This window comes from Bubalus kerabau, chromosome 6, assembly GCF_029407905.1.
Source record: "Bubalus kerabau isolate K-KA32 ecotype Philippines breed swamp buffalo chromosome 6, PCC_UOA_SB_1v2, whole genome shotgun sequence".
NCBI lineage: Eukaryota > Metazoa > Chordata > Mammalia > Artiodactyla > Bovidae > Bubalus > Bubalus kerabau.
The window spans coordinates 84266908-84293023 of record NC_073629.1 but is presented as its reverse complement, the minus strand read 5'-3'; the positions used below and the strand labels follow the sequence as shown (position 1 = coordinate 84293023).

At 38.0% G+C, this 26116-nt stretch overlaps 1 protein-coding gene and 1 non-coding gene across 5 annotated transcripts in view; one reads left to right on the top strand and one right to left on the bottom strand.

Moving 5' to 3' along the window:
* Positions 1–26116, top strand: part of PATJ (PATJ crumbs cell polarity complex component) — a 383451-nt gene that overhangs the window by 72800 nt on the left and 284535 nt on the right. For all 4 annotated transcript variants that reach the window (XR_008715910.1, XM_055585657.1, XM_055585656.1 and 1 more), the window contains exons 15-17: positions 6184–6318; positions 10706–10867; positions 14414–14545. Coding sequence is in view for 3 of the 4 variants with exons in the window: in XM_055585657.1 (XP_055441632.1) it covers positions 6184–6318; positions 10706–10867; positions 14414–14545 (429 nt within the window). In the remaining variant the exon portion in view is untranslated. The remainder of the gene's footprint in view (positions 1–6183; positions 6319–10705; positions 10868–14413; positions 14546–26116) is intronic.
* On the bottom strand, positions 20828–20899 carry TRNAS-GGA (transfer RNA serine (anticodon GGA)). Its single transcript has one exon. It is a non-coding gene; the product is annotated as a tRNA-Ser (tRNA).

Here is a 26116-nt window from a genome sequence, read left to right as displayed (position 1 = left end):
CTTATGTGTACAGTTGACCCTTGAACAACATGGGTGTGAACCGCATGGATGCACTTATACGCAGACTTTTTTAACGGTACATACTATGGTACTCTGGTCTTCCTTGGTGGCGCTAGTAGTGAAGAACCCGCCTGCCAATATAGGAGATGTAAGAGATACGGGTTTGAGCTCTGGGTTGGGAAGATCTTTTGGAGCAGAACTTGGTAACCCACTCCAATATTCTTGCCTGAAGAATCACGTGGACAGAGGAGTCTGGCAGGCTACAGCCCATCGGGTCATAAAGAGTAGGACACGACTGAGTGACTAAACAACAGCAACACTACAACACTACAGTACTATACCATCCTCAGATATGGAGGGACCTCAGATATGGACGGCTGACTATAAGTTATACCCGGCTTTTCAATTGTGTAGAGAGTCAGTGCCTCTAACCTTGAATTATAAATGGTCAGCTATATTCAAGGAGGGAAGGGTTACTTCCTCAAGACAGATGAAGGAGGCTTATGTGAGGATGAACTATACTCTCAAGAATGAATTTGGAGAAATAAGAACAGTGGATATTCAAGGTGGATGAAATACCATGAGCAAAGGTAGAAAGAGCCATAAGGGCAGAGTGTTAGTTCAGTTCAGTTCAGTCGCTCAGTCGTGTCTGCCACGTGTCTGAATCGTGTCTGATTCAACCCCATGAATCGCAGCACGCCAGGCCTCCCTGTCCATCACCAACTCCTGGAGTTCACTCAGACTCACGTCCATCGAGTCAGTGATGCCATCCAGCCATCTCATCCTCTGTCGTCCCCTTCTCCTCCTGACCCCAATCCCTCCCAGCATCAGAATCTTTTTCAATGAGTCCACTCTTCACATGAGGTGGCCAAAGTACAGGAGTTTCAGCTTTAGCATCATTCCTTCCAAAGAAATCCCAGGGCTGATCTCCTTCAAAATGGACTGGTTGGATCTCCTTGCAGTCCAAGGGACTCTCAAGAGTCTTCTCCAACACCACAGTTCAAAAGCATCAATTCTTCAGCGCTCAGCCTTCTTCACAGTCCAACTCTCACATCCATACATGACCACAGGAAAAACCATAGCCTTGACTAGACGGACCTTTGTTGGCAAAGTAATGTCTCTGCTTTTCAATATGCTATCTAGGTTGGTCATAACTTTCCTTCTAAGGAGTAAGTCTTTTAATTTCATGGCTGCAATCACCATCTGCAGTGATTTTGGAGCCCAGAAAAATAAAGTCTGACACTGTTTCCACTGTTTCCCCATCTATTTCCCATGAAGTTATGGGACCAGATGCCATGATCTTCGTTTTCTGAATGTTGAGCTTTAAGCCAACTTTTTCACTCTCCACTTTCACTTTCATCAAGAGGCTTTTTAGTTCCTCTTCACTTTCTGCCATAAGGGTGGTGTCATCTGCATATCTGCGGTTATTGATATTTCTCCCGGCAATCTTGATTCCAGCTTGTGTTTCTTCCAGTCCAGCGTTTCTCATGATGTACTCTGCTCCCCAAGTCAGTAGGTGCCCAGTATGCTACTGGAGATCAGTGGAGAAATAACTCCAGAAAGAATGAAGGGATGGAGCCAAAGCAAAAACAATACCCAGCTGTGGACGTGACTGGTGATAGAAGCAAGGTCCGATGCAGAGTGTTAGGTTAGGTGTCAAAAGCTCAAATATCTCTTGGGCCAGACAGGTAACAAATGCTATCTGAAATGAAAAATGACAGCTGATGCTTGACCTCGGTGTAAGGAAGCTGAAGAGATCTTCAATATATTTCTCTAGAGCAGAGTATGTAATGTTTATTTTTTGAACATTCAGAGTTAAAATTTTAATTTTTTTTAGTCCACGCCATGTGATTTGTGGCAACTTAGTTCCTTGACCAGGGATTAAATATGGGTCCTTGGCAGTGAAAGCATGGAGTCTTAACCACTGGACTGCCAGGGAATTCCCCAGAATTAAAATTTTAGACAGATGAGAGAAACCAATATAAATCAAGCTCTACTAGGTTGACTGTCTTGCACAACCTCTGCGTGAATATACCTCACTTTGGAGGCCAGTATCCTGTGTTTCATCATTAGTTTAAAATGTAGCCACATTCTTGGAAAGTTTGTTTTTAATTGGGGTAAATTTACCAAGTCTTTCTACCTAATCTTTAAACATAAATGGTTATGTAATATCTCTAGTGAAAGAAAGAGAGAGAGAGAGTGTGTGTGTATAAGAACTAATCATAGGATCCTTTCTGTTCTATTTTAAGTTCAACTGTTTTGGAAGCCTCCTCCCCATGCCACTGACATAGCTATTCCTTTTCAGAAGCTTTTTTTTTTTTTTTTAACCCCAGAGCAACATTTATATTCCCACTTGAATACTTTGATATCTTGTTTGAGGGACAAGATAAAATGAATGAACTGCAGCTTGTTTCCTGACTGTTCTCTCCACTCATAGGTTGAAGGCCTCTAGCTTTCTTGATCTCATTTGATCTTCATCATTTTAGCATCTACAGTAAATCACCCAATGGTCACACTTTCCTTGAATCCATTTCCTTGTACCCTTTACTTGTCATATCAGGATCATGAACATCCTGCTGCTCAATTAACTTTGTCAAGTTAAGTAGGACCCCTTACAAAGCACATTGAATTAGCAGCAAAAAGCATAACGTGCTTTGTGTGTGAAGGCATCAATCATCTGTTGACACCTACTCCTGTCATTTTAGCACTTTCTGCTCTCAGAATTCCGAAAGGGTGGACTACTGAAAGAGACAGATGAAATGGTTGATTTGTTTAGTTGCTAAATGCAGCTGGGACAAGTAATTAAATAGTCCTGCTCCCACAGAGACACCTGGAGCCATGTACCATCAAGTCTCAGAAACCCAGCTGTACTCAGATTTAGATTTAGAACTAATATTAGGTAGGCTTCTTTTAGATTGACAGATTTTGTAAACATCATTTCTGGTTTATCTATTCAGTATGATTGAAGGTGGAGCATGTGTGTTTCATGCAAGCTTGTAGGGAGCATGTGGTATTTACAGATATCTAGGGGAGTAGCCTAGAGGGGCACAGTTCTGCATCTCGTGGGCAGGGGATTCCTTGAGTAAGCTGCTGCTGCTCTGTGGTGCTCCAACCTGTTCCTGACATCAGCTGTTCCATGGAGAAGGGAAATACAGCGGGTTAGTAAGGGGCTTACTTTCATGCATTGGAGAAGGAAATGGCAACCCACTCCAGTGTTCTTGCCTGGAGAATTTCAGGGACGGCGGAGCCTGGTGGGCTGCTGTCTATGGGATCGCACAGAGTCGGACATGACTGAAGCGACTTAGCAGCAGTAGGGGCTTGGAGGGGAGCCTGGGATCAATTCCCTCCTTAATCCTTCTATTTTTTATGGGGACATGCTATTATACAAGCAGCAAAGATCTCTCTGTGCAGCAATGTGTGTTTTAATTTGGGCACTTATTTCTATGTAGGAATTACTACCACTGTTTATCCTGTTGCTCAAACCAAAAATTTAGCAAATACCTTTTTCACTTACCTTCCACGCAATCTACCAGCAGGTTCTTTGTAGGGCTGACTCATTCTTATCTTTCGAGTCTCACCTCACATGTCCCCATCTGCATGAAACCTACTCTGACCAACTTTTCAAAACAGCCATCACGGTTGTGTCTGATGTCCTGACATTGATTAGCTCCTTCATAGCACTTACCACAGTAATTTGGGGTTTATATTTCACTTGTTTCTTGGTGCATTGTTTGTTGGCTTATTTTGTTTTGCTTGAGTCTGCTTGCTCTCTTGCTTGTTTATATTATCTGTCTTCTACACTAGATGTTAGTACCATAGGATAGAGACTGTGGGATCTTCCCAGAGCAGGGGTTGAACTGGTGTCCCCTGCATTACGAGGTGGATTCTTAATCACTGGACCACCGAGGAAGCTCCACAATATTTATTTTTTAATATTTATTTATTTGTTTAATTGCTAAATAAAAAACAAATTCATTTATTATTTATAAATTTATTTTTTATTTTTAAAATTGTTAAATTCACTTACTAATTTATTTTTAATGATACTTTATTTGTTTAATTATTTGTATAATTTCATGTTTAATAATGGCTGTCATCAACAACTGGCTTGCAGAATTCCTGAAAATGGAACAACCTGCTCTTGCAAGCAGACTTCAGCAAACATTTGGGGATGAATTACAGGGACCCACTGGCCACTCTCTGCTCTAGTGTTTGGCTCATAAGGAAGGAAGGAAGAGAGTTGGCCGAGTTGGATGGGTACATTTCTCAGAGCTTTTATTTACCTTTCAGTGCTAAAGGAAAGGACGCTAATATCTCCTAGCGTGATGGTAAAAGATTGGGTACTATGATGAAACAGAATGAGATAGCAGCAGTGACAAATGAAGAAATCACAGAGAAGAAACAAGAATAAAATCAGTCTTACTTTCACACTGCTAAAACAGCTCTTTGCTCGATCCTGAGGTGCTTGGTCAAGAGCATTTAATTTTCAGAAAATTAGCCCAAGTTCCTCATGCCTGATTTAAGCCCTTGCAGCCACAGTCAGCTGGCTTCATTGCCACTTCACATTTGCCTGTGTGTCTGTAGTGGAATGGAAATGAGCCCCAGGTGGTGTCTGAAGCAAGGCGTGTGGAACTCTGGGGACTCAGAGCAGATGACTAAGGGGAGGTGACAAGCTTCAGGATAAATAATCACAAAGAAAAGGAAATATGAGGGGAAGAGTCATGTCATGAGTGTATTGCCACCTTGTGTAGGGTTTTCTCCTCAGCAAATACACCATTAGAGATGGGCCTGGTATTTTAGGTAAATGGACTATTGATATAGGGACTATAAATCATAATTAGTACCATTTACCATATTTGAGTGTATATAGCCACAGTGAGAAATCATTAGCTCCAGTTTTGAAAGTGAAGGGCGTGGAGTTTGGTGAATGCCCTTGATCTTTATAGCCAACAACACCAGGACGCTCATTTTCTTACCTTCCGAGAGTGGAATAACGATTGCCTTCTTTATTTCACACCTATGCCTCCCCCACATCAGAAAGTATTCTAACTTAAACGGGTGAGATGGAAAAGACACTTGAAAGAGGTACCATCTTTCGTGAATCAGTTCAAATAACATGTTAGGAGCCCATCTTCAGGGGCCTGGTACTATTCTAGGGCCTAAGGTTATAGAGAGAAAAGATACCCTCGAGCAGGGGGGCAGTTAAGAAAATAGGAATTTTATTTTATTTTATTTTATTTATTTTTTTTTTTTATTTTTTAATTTTATTTTATTTTTAAACTTTACATAACTGTATTAGATTTGCCAAATATCAAAATGAATCCGCCACAGGTTTACATGTGTTCCCCATCCTGAACCCTCCTCCCTCCTCCCTCCCCATTCCATCCCTCTGGGTCATCCCAGTGTACCAGCCCCAAGCATCCAGTATCGTGCATCGAACCTGGCGGCAACTCATTTCATACATGATATTTTACATGTTTCAATGCCATTCTCCCAAATCTTCCCACCCTCTCCCTCTCTATTATACAGAGTGAAGTAAGCCAGAAAGAAAAACACCAATACAGTATACTAACGCATATATATGGAATTTAGAAAGATGGTAACAATAACCCTGTGTACGAGATAGCAAAAGAGACACTGATGTATAGAACAGTCTTATGGACTCTGTGGGAGAGGGAAAGAAAATAGGAATTTTAAACACAGTGTGTTGTGCACTGTGATGGAGATGTGTACAGGATAGTCTTATAGCCACCCTTGTATCACCTCCAGGTGGAGGTGAGTTAACTCAAATATCAGGAAGGGCTTCATGGAAGTGACACTGATTTTGGTATTGAGGTGTGAATGGAACTTAAGTTACATATAAAAAGGAGGGATGAGAAGCCCTGCAGAAAAGTGAAACACAGAATACGTTCTGGGACCAATTGGAAGTTTGGAGTGCCAGAGCTTAGCATTGGAGACTTTGTCTGTCTCTATTCCCAGGGAATCTGAAAGGGAAAGAGTGAGAACAAGATGACAAATGACTTCATATTTTACTTGAGGCTTTTTCCAGTTATTGTCTCTTTGAGGATTTTCGTGATCTGACTCAAGGGGTGGGACTATCATGTCAAAGTGACATTTGATGGAGAATTACCAGCCAGATGTGTCCATGTCATGTTTCTATTACTCCTCTATGTTTCGGTGCAGCTGCTGCCCATTCACACTCTGAGGCTTGGCATGGAAGTGGATTCCTTTGATGGGCACCATTATATCTCTTCGATTGCTCCAGGTGGTCCTCTTGATACACTGAACCTCCTACAGCCAGAGGATGAACTTCTTGAGGTAAAAATTTTGAAGGGGAAAAAAGATACAGCACAAGAATTTTTAAGTTGTAGGAAAATGTGTTCTCACCGGAAATCCACTGAGTTATATCACCAATGCCAATATAATGTGAGCTACTAGAAACTGAAAAGTACTTGTTGACTATCCATGGGGTTGCAAAGAGTCAGACATGACTGGGTGACTGAACAACAACAACAAATACTTAACAAAACTGTACTGTATACTTGAAAGTGGCTGAAATAGTAGATAGTATTCTTAGCACACACACACAGTATGGAAACTATGTGAGGTGATAGATAATATTAATTGGCCTCATTGTGGTAATGATTTCACAATATATTTATCAAGTCATTTACATTGTATGCCTTAAACTTGTACATGTTACATGTCAATTATATCTAGATAAAGCTAGAAAAAATAAACATGAAGAAAAATGCTAACAACTTTTTGTAGTGATAAGAGAAGCAGATGATATACTTTCAGTTCATTATCTCTATCCTTTGGGACTCCTGGGATGTTCTTTTTTTGAGTGCTTATTTTCATGATTAAGAAAGAACCTAATTTCCCACTTCAGTTTGACAGCATAATTTTTTTTTTCAAAATCCTTTTTTAAAGACTCTAATCCCTGATCCTTGTTTGAAACATGCACTTGTATTTATTTGAGGGTTTTGGTAACCTCCAGCTAATATTTTACTGACTGGCTTTCAAACGGTCTCTTTGGGACTCCCTCCCCCCAAGATGGCAGCCTCTGGTGGGCTTACTCAGGTTTCTGAGCCTCTCTTCAGTTGGAGCAATTCTAGAGCACTTATGCTTTGACATGACTCCTTGAGAGATTTTATTAGATTGGAAAGTTCTATCATCAACACAGCAGACAAATCCAAGCAACAGCCCTTAATTTTATAGATAAGAAAACAAGACATTGATGTCCCCCAACTTTACCCACTGACAGAATTATGACTTTAGTTCATCTTTTGTAACTCCCATTTCACTGGTTTTTCAGTACATCACACTACTTTCAGAGCGGCTAAAAAAAAAATGTGGGCAGTAGCCAAACTTAGAGAAGGCTGTGTAGGAAAGGGTTCTTCCAAGTGTTAGATCCACAAGAAATCCTAAGTTGGGTGTAATAGAATCAACCTAGTTGCCTTGGCCAAGATTAGAATTTCATGGGCCTGGAAGTAGAGATTTCTTTCTAAAATTGTATTTGTTTAAAGTGAGGTGGCAAGGATAGCAAATAGGTTTCTTGTTGGATTTTTTTAAAAGTAGTGTTCTTTCACCTGGAGGAGTATGTTGAGAATTTCGAGTTGAATTGTAAGGTCGGAGAAAAAAGTACTGTGGCTATTGGCAAATTTGTTCATAAGCATAGGAGGCCAGGTGTTGGGATCCTGTTTTAAGGTGTAATAAATGGCTTATTTTTTATGTGTTCAAGAAATGATGTTGGGATGCTTAATGTGAATTAATGCCCTAGACTTTATCATTTATGGGAACTTGGTGCTGAATCATGTCTTTCTCTTCTTATTTGCACAGTATATGGCCTAATTTTATGGTATCACACATGATAATCTACAGATTGGAGGCCATTTGGAAAATATTTCCATAATATGTAGTTATGAGTTATTGAGAAATGGGATATATTTATTTGGGAGATACAGAAATATAAGTAAAAAGCAGTTTAGTATACTTTTTTTGTGGTAAATATACATAACATAAAATGTATCATTTAAGGCATTTTTAGCTTACAACTCAATTGCAGTGTATAATTCATTACTAGTACATGGTAAGTGATAAAGAAATGTTGGCTGGATCTGAGTAAAGAAAGTGTGGGTGATCCCACCCATCAGCTGAGTCCCCTGTGCCTTAGCTGAGATTGGAATTCCAAGGGCCTTCTGCCTTGTAATAGAATGTGTTGTAACAAGGTAGCATGCAGACTGGTTGAATTCTTAAGTATTGATTTCTGGTGAAGGAACTTGGAATAGGGGAAGAAGCACAGATTTGGAAGCCAGAAGAGCTGCTTTTGGTTTTGAATTTGCCCCAGCTGAACCATATGTCCTACCATGTCCCTTTTTTTTTTGAGAATCATTTTCTTCATCAATAAATGCCTGCTTCACTCTCTGTGGGGATTTAGTGAAATATCAAACACGTAAAGATAATGCTTTATACATTATCTCATTGTGAGACACTGGCAACATCACCACCATGTAAAGTTATAAGCAACCTTTATGGGATAGGATTGAATGAAGTAGTGGGACGATACTAGAACAGTATTATATACTCTGCAGATGAATACGTGTGTGTGTTTTCTAGCCCCGAATTCTGAATAACCGAGACTTGACAGTACTTAAGAGGGTTTCAAGAGTCTAGAAAAATATTGTAAACTCTAAAATAAAAATTGGCTTCTTCTGAGCAACCAAATATAGAAATTAAAAAGTCCCTTAAAGTTAGCCAAATAAACTCCTAAACTGTGTGTGTGTGTTTAATGTACTGCTTAGAGCTTAAAACCAGGAACACAAATATGCTCAGGGTTAGAACACTGTGCCAAGTCTCAGCCCAGAGCAGCTGTTTACAGTGGCCATAAATCCCCTTAGATAGGAGTTGCTAATGGGAAATGTGACCAGTCCCTTTAGTGATAGAGAGTGGCGAAGAGGACCACCAGGCATTGCTATAATAATTGGAGACAATTCAAATGAATAAATAATGAGCTAAATAAATATTTAAATGTACTCCAAGATAAAAACCTGAAAAGTGATTTTCTAATTTATTGAAGTAGTATGAAGCACAAACTAAAATACTTGTGCATGGGTAGAGTTCCTGCTTTGGTTATATCCACTTGCTTTATTTTCAGTATGAATTACTCCCTATTTTAGAACTTTCTGTGCTTGTGGTGCTGGTTGGCACCATGGATATGGTGTGAGCAGTGACATGGATCTCCGTCCCTGTTTTTGTGTGAAGATTGACTTGCAGTTCTTCCAGGAAAAAATCTTTCATCCGATAACTTGCTCTCCTCTGGACCCCCTCCTCAGTCATGAAGTCCTGGGAGACTTCTTAGGACTAGTTCCCTGAAGCACATGTGGGCCTCTTTACTATGTGGTGATTTCTTTGTAAATAATTAAGAGGCAGGGAGATTATGTCTGGTCTGATGCTAAGTGCTGGGTATGTTATAGGCGAGAGTAGTTCCAAGGGATGAATGACGGGGCTCAAACCACTGTTGATGGGATGCTTCTAACAAACCACTGTGCTCGTATTCCCTGAGCAATGATAGATTTTGTGGAAAGGTTCTCCCAGGAAAGTCAGCCCTGTCAGTTATCTGGACATTAGCACTGCGCCTGTCAGAAATTAAGACCAGACCAGAAATACCTTTAAAACTAATAATGCTGCTGAACTCTCCCAGGAAGGTAGGAGTCATATGTGAAAAGATTATTTGTTGCCTGGATTGTGTTCATACCTTAGCTTTTTGGGAGTGGCAGACGTATGAGAGAGCTCCTGGAGCTAAAGTCATATGTATGAAAAATTAGAATAAACTTATTTTTATTAGTTTATTTATTCTAATAAACTAGTTAGAATAAACTAATGTTTCTAAATCTTTAGTGCAAAGAATTGTTACTATGCACTAAATATATGAAATTTAAATAATCTTTTGGTGATAAGCAATAATTATTAATAATGAACAGTTGATTACCGTTTTGTTCTTTTAAACATGTGGGACCCTGTGTATAATAATTTGGAAATCTGACACACTTCTTACACTTGATGGCTGTGTAAGGGCAGAGTGTGTAAGAATAAATCTGAGGCAAAGTTATGTGATTTTTTTTCTATAGAGGTGATTTTCTAGGATGATATTGAGTTTATGGAATGAGAAAGAAAATTGTGAGCTGATGCTAAATTTGACAGCTTAGTATCCTAGATTTTGTTACCTATGCATTGTAAGTTGAACAGTTTGTAACAGCCTTAAAAATCAGTGTTAATATCTCTATCGATATGCCTACAAAATGAAAAAGCAAAAGGAAGGGGTCTTAAGGCTGTAATTGGTGTTTAGTGTGTTTAAGGAGAGATGGGGAGTAAATGAGAGAATACTTTGGGATATAGGAAGGAGAAAGCAGGGAGGTGTGAAAAATTAGGCAAATCACATTCCCAGTAATAGTTGAACTCTGAGCACATTGTATACTTTATTCACCAAACTCAGTAAAACCTTAACCTTCATTTTTATCAGTTTTAGAGATTTCTGGTTTTTTTTTTTATTGTTACTACTAAAATGATTACACTTAGGCCCTTTTGTTTATAGGGAAAAGAAAGTGATATCCTGTTTTTATTTTGATAGATTGATGTAAGCAAGAGGTTTTTTTTTTTTCCATTTGGGACCTCCTCAATTCTGACTTATCCCTTGTCTTTCTAGGTCAATGGCGTGCAGCTCTATGGGAAATCTCGCCGAGAAGCAGTCTCCTTTCTTAAAGAAGTGCCACCTCCCTTTACCTTGGTTTGTTGTCGACGGTTGTTTGATGATGAAGCCTCTGTAGATGAACCAAGGACCACTGAAGTCTCCCCTCCTGAAGTGAAGGTACTGAATGGATACACGTACTGTGGTTCTCATAAGCAAGTCCTGTCATCAAAGATGCCCTGAGAATGTATTGAGATATGAAGGAGGTGGGAAAAACCTCCTACCTCTCTTACTTGACAACAGCATCTCTCAAAGAAAACAATGTATAGCTTTTCAGATGGTTACTTTCCATTAATGTCATTTTTTTCACTTGAAAGATTGGTGACATTAATGTGCATGCTCTTTGATTTTAGAAAACCCCTTTTTGGTAATTGCCTGAACTCGTTACTTTTAGCTCCCAATTCTACTCAGTTTATCTTAATAAGTTTAAGATGTTGGTAAGTGTTGAATATCTAATGGACTTCCCTTTTTCAGAGCTTTAAAAACATGAAGATCTATGACCAATTTTGAAGTGAGTCTAAAAATTGCTGTAAAAGCCTTTTTAAGGTCAGAGAATAAAATAACACTTTCTGTTCCTCTGGAAGTCTTTTTTTAAAGAGCATTGTAATTATGAAAACAGTTTTAAGCACAGGTTTTGCCATCTTATGTTATTTGTAGCTTTATCTTTTTATGTCACCTTTTCCCTTTCTGGACTCTTTTAGATTATGATTCATTAACACCAGTTTAGATGCACAGGGCTGGTCCTTTTACCCACCTACCATCTGATTTTCAAGATATGTTAGACTCTAATGCTGCCTCTACCTCTTAATGATTTTGAATCCATAAGCAAATAGCTTGACTTTCTATTGATCTCCTTCCTCTGAACACAAGGGTGCTTATTGTACGTACCTTAACAATGGTGAGAGAAGGAATTGAAGTAACGTGTGCGCTCTTAGTATAATGTCTTGCATAAAGACAGTGCTCACTGAAAATTAGTGATGGCTGTTCTCAACTCCTCCCACCCACCTGTCTTTGTTTTGTGATTTCCTAAAATACAAGAGTTAGTACTGTCCTGTAGTCACAGATTCTTTAGTGTATGTTGAGTTTGTTTTTATGGCTCCTGTGGGCAAAGACCAAATCTTAAAATTATTTTGTATCTCTAGGTGTTTTTATTCTTTACTGAGCATATAAGAAATGTTTAGTAAATCATTGATTGTTGCTGATAATTTTTTTATATGTTTATCTTGGTATTTGTATTTCAAGAAAGGGACTCAAGTACCACACTTTGTGATTTTTGCAGTCTTTACTAAAATTAAATGTGGGCAATAGCTTACCTCAAAAGGTTGATAAAAATGCCGTTAATCTAATCTTACGGTGTGTGTAAATCACCAACTCAGCTTGCTGACTCTGTGCTCCCATCCGTCATGCTTTACCACAATGGGTAAACAACAGCTTTGAATTATGCTGAATGTCAACCTTGCTGGCCATTAGTTGATTGCTTTCTATTCTGTAAATACCGTATTTATGCAGAATTGATTGTATCAAAGTGATATATATTTCAGGTTGGCATATAATATCTACTTTTGGTGCCTTAAAATTTATATAAACTTGGGTTTTAAAATCACATGTGGTTTCTTAAAATCTGGCTCTCTTTTCCATCTGTCTCTTTCTCATTTATCTCAATGCAATCTTAGGTTCTTAAACCCTCTCTGGTTAGGCAGCTCAGCCAAAATTCTAATGCTCATTAATCAGTGAAGGTATTAAATGCCCCAGTAAAACATCAATCATATTGTATTAACCATTGTGACTTTACTTTTTATTGGAAAGTATAGGTTTCTTTTTAAATGTATAATTTCCTCACATCAGACTGATATAAACAGAAGTTTATTGATCCAAAATATTCCCCCTTATTTCAAATTCTATTATCCAAGAACCAAGAAATTGTTCCCTTGTTTAGATTCAACTACCATGTCCTTCAGGGACAGTTTGAGATCTGGTCCAGCCCTAATTTTTAAAATGTTTTTGTATTAGCTATGGTGCCTTACTCTTCCATAATAGAGGAGTGTCATGACCACCAGCTTTGATTCTGTTATATGGATTTTCTTAAACCGGTCACTCAAAATTATATTTGTAGGAATGATATCAGTTCAGTTCAGTCACTCAGTCGTGTCTGACTCTTTGTGACCCCACGAATCGCAGCACGCCAGGCCTCCTTGTCCCTCACCAACTCCCGGAGTTCACCCAAACTCATGTTCATCGAGTCGGTGATGGCATCCAGCCATCTCATCCTCTGTCGTCCCCTTCTCCATTTTATTTACTAAGTTCATTCAAAGTTTTTAGAAGTAGACTTCTTAAAGACTTATAGCTTTGTTTAGAAAGAGTGTCAAGGGAAGGCCACTCAAACATAGATTATTGATTCATTATGTATTGAACAAGCATTTATTGTCTACTATGAGCCATGCAGTATTTTGTGTTGAGGGGATGACCATGGTAAACTCTATGATAGCCCACATCAGTGTAGCCCAGAAGCTAGGCATTTTGTTAATTGCCAAGGCCACAAAGAAAAAGAAGATAATTCATGAGCCTTAATTAGAAGTTTAGACTCTTTGGAAAAGATAAATCACATGAACATAATATGTGTGTGTGTGTGTGCTCAGTCGCTCAGCCGTGTCCGACTCTTTGCGACCCCATGGACTGTAGCCCCAGCCAGGCTCCTCTCTCCATGGGATTCTTCAGGCAAGAATACTGGAGTGGGTTGCCATTCCCTTCTCCAGGGGATCTTCCCAACCCAGGGATTGAACCTGCATCTCCTGCATTGGCAGGTACATTCTTTACCAGAGCGCCACCTGGGAGGCATGAAAATAATACAATGCTATAAATAGTATAAAAGCAGAAGATTGGAGCAGCTGTTCTGCATAGTCAACTCATTGATACTCTATCATTTAGCTTCCTAGAATTCTAAATGGCAGTGACTCTCCCTGAAAGGAGGGAGCTTGAAGTAGCGGGGTATAGGAGTGTGAAGTCAGGGAAAGTAACCAAGGATCTGTGTACTGTGGACAGTTGTGCACGCCTACTTCCTCCAGGATCAGGGTTTCATTGTTTCAACTCTGGCTTTCACCTGTTTTTAGACTTACATGAGTCCCAAAGACTTGGATTTTTTTTCAACTTACTTTTCTAGTTAAATTTTTCTTGAAAACTTCTAGGAGCCAAAAGAAGTGGTATCTCTGTGTCCTATCCTAGCCTTTCTCTGTGTTGGTATCTTTCTCCTCTCATTGTAATTATAAATTCAGGTGTTGCTACTGAAATGTCTTATAAGCTTTGACTTTGTGTGATGTTTTCATATTTTCTTAAATTGCATATTTTTCCTTTTATGCTTCTAATGGGATGACAGAACTCATTTTAGTATAAGAGGTCAGTGTTAATACTTTGAATGAAACAGATACTTTAACTTAAAAAAAGAAACTATATGAACAGTCTGGTTTTTTTCAGTGCTTTAATTTTCATGAAGATTTTATATTAAGTATATGTGCCCCAGTGCATGCCCCTTTTAAAAAATTAAAAAGAAAAACTATGCATGCCAAAAAGTATCCTCAGTTTGAGGAGAAGCAATGAGATTGCTGATGTGTTCATTTTTTTCAGTATTGAATGGAGAGTGTTTTGAAGCATTTATGTTCCTTGTTATTTCAGGCTGAATACAATGTAGATGTCAATACCGAAGAAGATGATGATGGGGAATTAGCACTGTGGTCTTCTGAAGTCAAGATTGTTGAACTAGTGAAAGATCATAAAGGCTTGGGATTCAGCATTTTGGATTACCAGGTATAAGAACCTGTACAGAATTTTTTGAAGCAATTAGTTTTTATTAAAGTTATATGAAGTAGTAATTGTTTAAAGCTCCCACTGACTTAGGCAAAACTGAGTTGTTTAATGTAAAATGCAACTGTCCAAAGGCAGGGTATTATAATTTCTATTGTTACCTTTAAAGTTGATAAATCCCTTAGTTAATAAAATGCTAGATGATATAATAACGGGACAATAAGGGAAGCGGTAGTTTTATACCCATGGATGCTTTTAGAGACTGGGACTTGATGAATTTTTTTATATGGAGGTTTTTTTTTCCCTCCAACTTTATTGAGATATATTTCACATACCATAAAATTCACCCATTTAAAGCATACAGTTCGGTTGTTTTTAGTATATTCAAGTTGTGCAACCTTCACCACGGTCTAATTTAAGAATATTTTCATCACCCCAGAAAAAAACCCTATACATATTAGCAGTCATTCCCAATTCTCACTCTCCTCTCTCTTCCTTTCACAGGAAGGTTTTTATAGTTTTGCCTACCTATTAATCTCAGTGAGCGTAACTAAGTAGAACTGTTCTTGGTGAAATTTATATTTATATTTAATATAGAACATATAATATTTATGTATTTGTATGCCTCCTAATTATAACTACAGTAAAGTTACTGATGCATTTGGGGTGGGGAGAGCAATGTGAAAGGTCATAATAAGATAAGACATTTATATGTTATACCAGTTTACCAGTTAAAGTATTTTTAGACCATCTGATTATCATGGGGAATTAAAACTGTTGGCAAGAAATCTCTTCACTTTTAAGATGCATATTTTAATACATTAGTGCTGCCTAAACACATTGTGGTTTAATAAAGCAAAATGTACTCTATCAAAGCACATAAAATGCCAAGTGATATAAAAATCAATTTTTTTTTTAAATAAGGCAATCGGGAATAGATGGAAAGAAAAATACTTTGAGAATTATGTAAGAACATTAAATTCCATATTTTGGCAGTGTGGTTTAAAATTACGGAAATAGATTATGTCTATTTTATTTTTGCTGGCATATTTCTGTGCCAGATAACCCTCTTCGTTATTGGAAGTTCTCTTTGGAATATTATTGAATTGTGAGTTGTTGATTCTAAATAATGCATATTTTGAGAAATCTTTATCAAGAAATATTAATACTGTAAAATTCTGGAAGTTTATATGTTGTTTAATATTAGGGTATATAAAATAAATGGCTGATACTTTTTCCTCTTCAGTGTTGCCCTATTACCTAGTATAGATGGTAGATGATTGATAAATATTTGCATAATAATCAAGTAACATTTAGGTTAGATGAAATTAACTGGGACTGAATGAACACATTCAGTTGTCTTTATTGCTGTTGTTAATATGTTGGAGAAGGCAATGGCACCCACTCCAGTACTCTTGCCTAGAGAATCCCATGGATGGAGGAGCCTGGTAGGCTGCAGTCCATGGGGTCGCTAAGAGTCGGGCACGACTGAGTGACTTCACTTTCACTTTTCACTTTCATGCATTGGAGAAGGAAATGGCAACCCACTCCAGTGCTTTTGCCTGAAGAATCCCAGGGACGGGGGAGCCTGGTGGGCTGCCGTCTGTGGGGTTGCACAGAGTCAGACACGACTGAAGCAACTTAGCAGTAGCAGCAGCAACGTGTTGATAGTTGTGATTTAGTTTAGAAAACCCCTTTCAGATGTGGTCTTAGATATTCGGCTGTATTTCCACTATTATTGGAATCTATATGTTTTTGCATTCTTATAATGATTGCTCTTATCCGTTTAAAAATGTTATCTGCAAGTTTTATATTTAGAATATCGCACATGTTAGAGAAATGCTTCAGAAATTAAAGAAAACTCAAAAACGTCAGTAGAAGATGGAAAGAAAAACTTGATAGTCTTTAACAGTTTAATCCCTAGCTAAGAGAAAAATTCTTTTGATCAGTTCTGAGCTTTACACACACACGCATATAGTATAGTATATACATGTGTGTGTATTATATATGTATATGAATCAGTGCTTAACCCTTTTCATTGTATTCATATAGGTATGTGTTGTAACAACCTTTGTTTTGTTTTTTTTTTTAATTTTGTTTTTATTTGTAAAATTCTAGGTACCCCCACATCCCATCTTCCTCACAATCACCATTATACATATAGATGTTTATTTCTGCACAGATTATATAAAGTAATTTTACTGCAAAAGAAATGTTAGATATTCTTGCTTTTGTGCTTATGGGAGAACTGATTGAATAAAAATTTCATTTTCTAAATGCTCTTTGATTCACATTAAAGGGCTCAGCATATGTATTTCTACAGCTAACCTTGGAAGAAAAAGCATTGTCTTAAGTTGAATGTTTTTCTTAAGTTAGTCTTAAATATGCTTATAGTTGTACACAGCACAGTTTCAGCATTTGGTCAGCTGTATGTAGAACTGTTATCTACTTTGACATTTAGATGGCACGTAAACACAATTTAAAATTTGGTTTTGAGCAAGTTAATTAATCGGTTGTACCATCCCTTGTTGATAATTAGGTAATAAATTCTAAAGTTCAAAAATATTTTTTGCAGGGCCAGGTGAAAGTTTAACAAAAGCCACGAGAGGTCACGTTCCTGGTTATTATTGAATTTGATGCTTCATGTATGAATTGATTAGGCAGCTGAATAGGGCTGATGCTGATCTTCACCCCCAACTCCAGGCTTAGCATATTTCAAATAAGAAGTGCTATAGGAATATCTTAACCACAGAGAGAATACTTTAGTAGAGTGGGAGAGCTTCTAGGTTGTAAAAGACCTGCATTAGCAGTATTGAAGAGATTGAAAAGTTAGTTTGGAATTTTAAGTTAACCATGTTTCTCACTAATGAGTTTTTCTCTAGAAAAATAAGAACTTCCTCAAGAGCCTGACAAAATTAGATACAATATCTAATTTGTAGGTGTTTTTACAATTTCTTTATGTATAAAATGAGGATAATGTTTGGCTCAAACAATTGTTTTGGATTAAGTAAATTAATATGTAAAGAAGTGGGAAATGTTATATTTATTTTGGAAATGTCAGTGTTATTAATAATCATCTAATTTAGAAAACAAGCACAAAAAGTCTTGATATTGTCCTCATACTATAGTATTATAGGGAACCATACTACAGTATTTTTGTATTCTATCAATTTTAACCATCTAGTTAGATTAGAGAAACTGATGAGTAGATACCTTTGTAAGAACTTCCTTGGTGGCTCAGACGGTAAAGCGTCTGCCTACCATTCGGGAGACCTGGGTTCAGTCTCTGGGTCAGGAAAAGCTCCTACAGAAGGAAATGGCAACCCACTCTAGTATTCTTGCCTGGAAAATCCCACGCACAGAGGAGCCTGGTGGGCTACAGTCCATGGGGTTGAAAAGAGTCAGACACGACTGAGCGATTTCACTTTCACTTTACCTTTGTTTAGTGAAGTTTAAATTTAAGTGTAAAATTATGTTCTCAAATGCAGCCAACGCTTGATGACCCATATATGAATTACCCAATTGTGGTTATAGCCCAGAAATTTACTTTTTACCTAAATTGAGCCAAACCTTAGGAAGAGATGAGTGAGCAAACAAAGGATCTTGAATTGGCCTTGGAACGATGGGGTAACAATCTGGACAGGGAATTCAGTGAGTCACCAGTGATGGAAGTTGTGTAGCTGAGCAGAGAAAAGAAGCAGATCTCTGTACTTCAATGAAAGAGCTGAATCTGATACACAGTTCTACAGCTGAGTCATATGGCCAAAGAGGAAAGTGTGGCAATTCATTTTCATGAAAAGCATTTTAAATAGACTGGGGCGAAGAAAGAGGAGAAAGAAACATAGAAGACTTAGTAAATATGACTCAGGTTGTAAGTCTCCTCATTAAATTTAGGGTAAAGTGATTGTAGCTTTTTTGGCTGTGATTTGAATGGAGGTAGGACACTTGTTCAGAGAAGGCAATGGCACCCCACTCCAGTACTCTTGCCTGGAAAATCCCATGGACGGAGGAGCCTGGTAGGCTGCAGTCCATGGGGTCGCGAAGAGTCAGACATGACTGAGTGACTTCACTTTCACTTTTCACTTTCATGCATTGGAGAAGGGAATGGAAACCCACTCCAGTGTTCTTGCCTGGTGAATCCCAGGGACGGCAGAACCTGGTGGGCTGCCATCTATGGGGTTGCACAGAGTCAGACACGACTGAAGCGACTTAGCAGCCCCAGTAGCAGGACGCTTGTTAGTCTCATGTATGTCTAGATATTGCTTCCTGTCATGGTTACTTAAATTCTGGCCCTGTGTGTGCACCATATTGAAAGAGTCCTTTGTCACATAACATCATGCCTTATAGGATTGTGTTATAGAAAACAATGATGTGCACTGTTTGTCAAGGACATGAATGTTATGGCTCAACTGTGTACTGTTTCTAAGCAATATAGAATTCTTCAAAAATTTGGTTATAAGTTTTTATAGTGTATATATATATATATATATTTTTTTTTTTTTTGCCAAAGATAAGTAGATTACATACCGTGCCCTACTTATCTTTGTCTTGATTTCCCATTACTGATATGTATTGTCTTTATTCTTGGAAATATAACTAATGCTGATATTGATATTGGGCTTCCCTCATAGCTCAGTTGGTAAAGAATCCTCCTGCAATGCAGGAGACCCTGGTTGGATTCCTGGGTCAGGAAGATTCCCTGGAGAAGGGATAGGCTACCCGCTCCAGTATTCTTGGGCTTCCCTTGTGGCTCAACTGGTAAAGAATCTGCCTGCAATGTGGGAGACCTGGGTATGATCCCTAGGTTGGGAATATCCCCTGGAGAAGGGAAAGGCTACCCACTCCAGTGTTCTGGCCAGGAGAATTCCATGGACTGTATAGTCCATGGGGTCGCAAAGAGTCGGACATGACTGAGTGACTTTCACTTTCATATTGCTATTAATCCTAATATTAATCCAGATAATGAATACAAATTCAGTAATAGCTAACATATAGTGAGTGTTTGCTGTTCGCTAGTCTCTGTTCTAATTGTTTAATGTATTCCTGATGAGAACTATATGTTATCCTCATTTCAGAAGTGAGGAACCTGAGGAACAGAGAGGTGAAGTTAGTTGTCCAAATTCACACAGCTACTGTATGGCAAAACTAGAGTTTGAACTGCCAGAATCTGTGCTTTTAACCACCACACATACTACTTCTTTACTTGTCAGTGGTATTTCCATGCTTATTTTATTATAGAAAATTCCTGCAATAAATTTATTGCAGCAAATCTTCCTGTTTTTTTCAGCTTGCTAAACAGTTTTGTATCTTAAAGACAAGCTGCTAGATAGTATTCTCATTTTCAGTGGTTATATGAAAGTTTAGTAAGTATTAAAAATTAATAGAGTGTGCTTATATACACTGTGTAAAAGCTAGTGTTTATTGCTTCAAACGAAAATGATTACAAATTTAAGAATCCTAAATTAGTGCAAGTAATTTGTTGTGGAATAATGTTCAATAATGAAGCAATTATTAGGTAGTCTGAGAGCCTGTAATTTTTAATTTCTACCAAAAAGCTTGAGATAAATTTGGAAGTGTGTGGATTTTACCTTCAGTTGACCTTATAAATTAAACATTGCAAGTGGATATTTTCTGGTGTTTTGATTTATGATGAACTTTAAATAACCTCTCATGATTATAATTCACTGGAAATGTTTGACGTTAGCCAATTTTTGAACATTAGCCATGATATTGCCATTCTTGATACTTTTGAATTTTAGTGATTTAGCAGGTAAAATTTATTAACCAATAATTCTCGTCCCTCCTACACCCCATTCCTCAGTTCTCTCCCTTCCTGATATGGAAACCAAATTCAATTTTTGCCAAAGCAGATATTTTTGAAAGGCTTTGGGTTTATCTCAGACACTGAGAGAAAGAAAAATAGAAAGCGTGATCGCATAGCCAATGAGAGGTAATTCATACATAAATTCATACGTAAATACTGTTAGTAACACTTGAAGAATTCGTTTGAAAGACCAAAGATTGCTGATTAAAAAAAAAATCATAAAAATATAACTCCCTATAAAAATTAACAGTGATTATTTTTTCTTAGAAGAAATGGGTTATAAAACTTAAATAGTATAAATATGAATATAAAACATTGCGGTACTGCTGAAGTGAAGTGAAGTCGCTCAGTCGTGTCCAACTCTGCAACCCCATGGACTGTAGCCTACCAGGCTCCTCCCTCCATGGGATTCTCCAGGCAAGAGTACTGGAGTGGGTTGCCATTTCCTTCTCCAGGGGATCTTCCCTACCCAGGGATCAAACCCAGGTCTCCTGCATTCCAGGCAGATGCTTTAACCTCTGAGCCACCAGGGAAGCCTAAGTGTTGGATATATTATTCCTTAGTATTTGTGAGAAAAACCTAGTGTGTAGTTTTTACCTGACTTACTCTATTAGATGAAATTCTTAAAAATTTTTTGAAAATTATTGGAAGGGAGTGTATACATTTTATGTATGTGTTTTTTTTTCTTATGTGTGCAACATAATAACATTTGGTATGTATTAAAAGTGTTTTAAAAATAAGTAATATATATATAGTGTATAAAAATTCAAAGGTATGTAATGCTATCCTGTGATGGGTATACATACTTCTGACCATAATCCCTCACTTTTTATGTCCCAGATAAAAATTCCTGATTTTCTTGTCTGTCCTTCCAGAGATATTTTATACAGGTACAATTGTATAGTGGTAGTTTTCTGGTTGTTTAATGTTTTTTTTAAAATTTTTTTAATGCATAAATAGAATATGTCATACAATCGTTCAGTACATTGCTTTCCCCCCTTCCATTATATGTTCTTGCATTTTAGAATTTATGTGCTAAGTCGCTTTAGTCGCGTCTCACTCTTTGCAACCCTATGGACTGTAGCCCACCTTTCTCCTCTGTCCGTGGGATTCTCTAGGCAAGAATACTGGAATGGGTTCCCATGCCCTCCTTCAGGGGATCTTCCTGACCCAGGGATTGAACGCTTGTCTCTCGAGTCTCTTGCATTGGCAGGTGGGTTCTTTACTGCTAGTACCACCTGGGAAGTCCCTAGAGCTACCTCATATTTTTAAGTGCCTGCATACTATATTATTGCTGTTGTGTAATCAGTTATTTAACCAAGCTCCTGTACTCAGTTGGGGGGTATTTCAAATGAGACTGCAGTGGATATCCTTATCATACTCTTTTATAAAAAATATGCAAGTATATCCTGTGATAAATTCCTAGAAGAGGAATTGCTCATCAAAAGAGCATTCATCCCTTAAATTTTGATACATTTTTACCAAACTGCTTGAACATACATGTTTGTGAGACTCATGTACTTAGACCACTTAAAATTGATATCTTCTGTAATTTTCTTTGTTTAAATAATTTTCTGAAAGATAAAGTGTAAGTAGGTGCATAATTCATGGGTTTGCTAATGGTTTTCTACAATATAGACAGATTAAGTAATAGCAATATATAACTATCAACTTTGTTTTAACTTTATATTGTCAGTAATTAATTTCTTGACCTTTATAGCTAAGAGATGGAGAAAGGAATGGCAACCCACTCCAGTATTCTTGCCTGGAGAATTCCAGGGACAGAAGAGCCTGGCAGACTACAGTCCATGGGGTTGCAAAGAATCAGACACGACTGAGCGACTAACACTTTCACTTACTTTCACGTGTAGCTAAGAGAGGGCAAAAACTATTTATATTCAGACTATGATATTAATGCAGTAAAATCTATTTCTATTTTTTCCACCACTTTTAATTTTGTTATCAGAAGCTGGACTTTAAAAATGGAAGAAATTAAGGACTTAATATTTGCAACAAGATTTGAGATTTTTGAGGGGCTCCCCTGTAGCTCAGCTGGTGAGGTTTTGGGTGAATGCTGCTATCATTACATAGTCTTTAGTAACTTGTAGAAGCCCAGTATCTTTATGTTTGTGCCAATAGATTAGTTTATTGAATATGGGGTATAGAATTTGATAGATATTGATATAATTTAAACATGTAGTAGTACCTGTATTAGTAACATTAAAAAGTCAGGTTCAAACCTGTACTGTTTCCAGAATATTAAATATTCAGGATGGAAATGTATTGTAAGTTGTTATACAGTTCCACTTTAATTAATGCTCAAGGAATCTTATAACGTGGCCACCAGGATCTGGTTTTGGGTTTTTTTTTTTTCTTTCTGTTTTTATCTTTTTTTTTTGTAAGGAACTCTGGGTCTTATTCATCCATGTAGGATTAAGATATTGGTACTAAGTAAAATGCAGTCAGTCTGCTCCTAATGGTAGTATCCATGTTCTTGGAAATATCAATATATCCCACAGCCTACTGTTGAACAAACCATGCAGCTGCATTTAAAGGTCACTTTTGCTCAGTGGAACTTAGGACTGATAAAGACCCAATCTTTGCTCATCCTGATCCCTATCCACATTTATTTTTATTAACATCAAAGTACTGTAAGCTCCAGTGCCAACTGGGCTGAAGATTTCTTTTCACAGAGGATTTGCTTCCTTCCCCTCTATGGGAAAGTTCCATATCCTTTAAATCATTTTAAGCTGCTTCATTTGAAAAATAATTCTTCATAGTGTGTTCATGGAGTGGATTGATTGTGGCTACTGGGGAAATTCTCTCATGGCTTAAAGATTGCTTTTCAAGCCTGCGAAGTGGGTGAATGAAGGGAGGCCACTCCTGGTGTGTGGAGTTTGTAGTGTGCTCAGGATGACGACTGACTCGCAAACACCACAGTGCAGCAAGACTAAAGGCATCAGGAGACCAGAAGCCACTTAATCAGAGATCAAAGAGGCTGTGTGTACATCAGCTTGAAATCCAGATAGTACAGATCAAAAGCTTGCCTTAGCGGGGCAGCTGCAGGGGGATGAAGTTAGCAGGAGGCCTTAAAGATCTTAAGTCAGGCCTGATGTTGAACTTTGCGGGAATTTCATGGCTCCTCTGGAATATGAATTTGGCAAAAAATCCCATTGTGTCTAACGGGGGAGAGAGAGAATAGCGGGCAGGCAGCAAATGCTTGTCAGCTGGATGGTGCTTTCTCAGAGGGTCGTGCTCCTTTTCATAAATGTTTCTTAAGGACTCTTTCTGCATTAATAGAAGGCATTGCTGAGAAGGAGGAGATTCTGAAAATGATACATTTGTTATATTACCTTTAGTGAGTATTCTAGAAATGGCTGAATGATAAATATTAGTGTTTATGAAATGACCGTGGAAAGCTAAAATATAGGCATAAAGGTGCTCAGGTTTACTGCAGTACCTGGTAAATATTTCTTTTCTATGAAATGCTCAAGACATTCCAGGAAGTTAGTGACTGTCAGTCTGGCTTTGCATCTCTGTCTCCCATGTAACTAAAAACAGAACAATAACTTTTTTTTTCCTGAAGTGGAAAAAGTTTGTCTAAAGAGAAAACTCAGCCTCTAGAGGTGTTTCATCACCAGTCTACCTCTACGTGTGGGTGTGTTTTGAAAGTTCCCGCTGGATTCTGATGTCAGTGTTGAGAACCATGCTAGTAGATGAAAGTCATAGCCCTTCCTAGAATATGACAGAAGGGTGGAATCAGATCCACCAGCAGGTGTTACGAACCTGTTTTCCTAAGGCATGGTGGTTTCTACTGCGCTGCCGTGTTTGTGGGTGTCATTTGGAGCTGGGCAATGGTCCAGAGAAGCCATGCTCTCCCAGTGAGGGCTGGACAGTGGTGTTGCCTCCTTCTGGCACCAAAAGCCTAATTTGTTAATGAGGCATGAAAGGGGATCGTCTGCCTGATCTTGACATACCCCTTTCTAGGGCTCAAGTTTCGCTTACGGCAGTTCCCACTGTGTTTTACTTTAATCAGGTATTATGTTCACCAGTATGCCACTGTGAACATAGCATCAGAAAGGACCAGGATTTGCCTTCTGGCTATGACACCCTCCTAGGACTTTGGACAAGCCTGTTAATCTTTCTTATATAATAATCTCTAAAATAGAAATAATATTTGCCTTTTAAAGCTGTAAAAACTAAATAAAAGATGTATATAAATGCCTATGCTTTTCTGGATATAAAATAATGTGTTCCTAGTTACTGAAAAATGATGATGATGATGATTCATAAAAATAAAGTCTAAGCATAGACTTGCTATACTTATTATTCATTATCTCCTTCCAAAAATTATTATTCATTTATGAACTGGTATGGGGATATAAAGATGAAAGGATCCACTTCCTTTCAAGATCTTATTTAACAAATGTATATGGGGCATCTCCTATACTAGGCATTGTTCCAGACACTGGGAATATAGAAATAAACAAAATAGGTAAGAGACCCTCTGTCCTTAGGGAGTTTAAATTCAACTGGGAGTAAAGAGACAGTGGATAAATAAATGTATGTTAAAATAGAATGAAATAAACAGACTTTGGGGCAATTCTGTATTACATTTTGATTTTAGCAGTGGTAAGAGACTTGTGATAATTGTTTATTGGGATCCAGAGAGGCCTCATGGGGAACTGAGGAACGCTTTGTACACAAACAGGCAGTAGGCACGGGAATGTCCTAGAATTGGTAACTTGGCCCTGCTTTCAGGTCTTTATTTTCTTTAGCGACTGTGAACTGTTTAATATCTATCTAAACTTTCATGTTTTATTCCTTTTAATGAAAAAAATCCTTTGAGAAATTTTCTAATATTTATAAGATATGGCTACCATTTCACATGATGATAATAATGGCCAGTAATTATGTCCTGCTTACACATACTGGTTTAATTATCTCTATAGCACCTTGAGGCACATCCTACAAACATCCTCATTTTATAGATGAGGAACTTGATGACAGGAGGCTAAGGAATTTGCTCAGGATCATCCAGTTAGTAAGCAGTGGAGCTGGGCTCCTAAGTCTGTGGTCCAGCAGTGTGAAAGTACGGCTTTTAGACCAGAAACAACACTGATTCTTCATAATTGTGGCTTCAGTGAAAGACGATAAAAGTTTCTAATTCTCTTTCCAGGGAGAAATATTTAGTACGGTCCCAGAAGGGTGACTTCACATTTCCCTGAATCCTTGTGGTCTCTTGCTCTTACTCCTCTTATCTAACCAAGCTCTTTAAAGACCCAATGGCCATTCACTGCCAGAGAGTAGAAACTGTACATGTTTTACCTTATGTTTCCTAGTAGGACTCCTTACTGTTTCTCTGGTGTGGTTTCAAAGTTGGCAAAGTTTTGTTCTGCATATCCCAGAGTGCTGGTTGCCCTTTCAAGGACTGAAAAAAAAAAAAAAATCACAGAATCTTTTCTAAAGAACGGAAAGCATCCTGTGTCCTTTGATGGTGGTTGTCAGAGAAGCTCACAGGGTAGAGATGGCTCCTGTCTTTCAGTATCTGCTTTAAGGGGGAGTGAGGACTAAGGAGCCCATGCTGCCTTGAGCCTCCCTTCAGGTACAGAGGTCTGTGTATCTAGAGAGTAGGAGGTCAACACTTCACTGTCATGTATTAACATGTAAGTGTATTATCAGGGATGGTTTAGCAAGAGCCTCCCTTCAGGTGCAAAGGTCTGCATATCTGGAGACTGTGAGGTCAACAC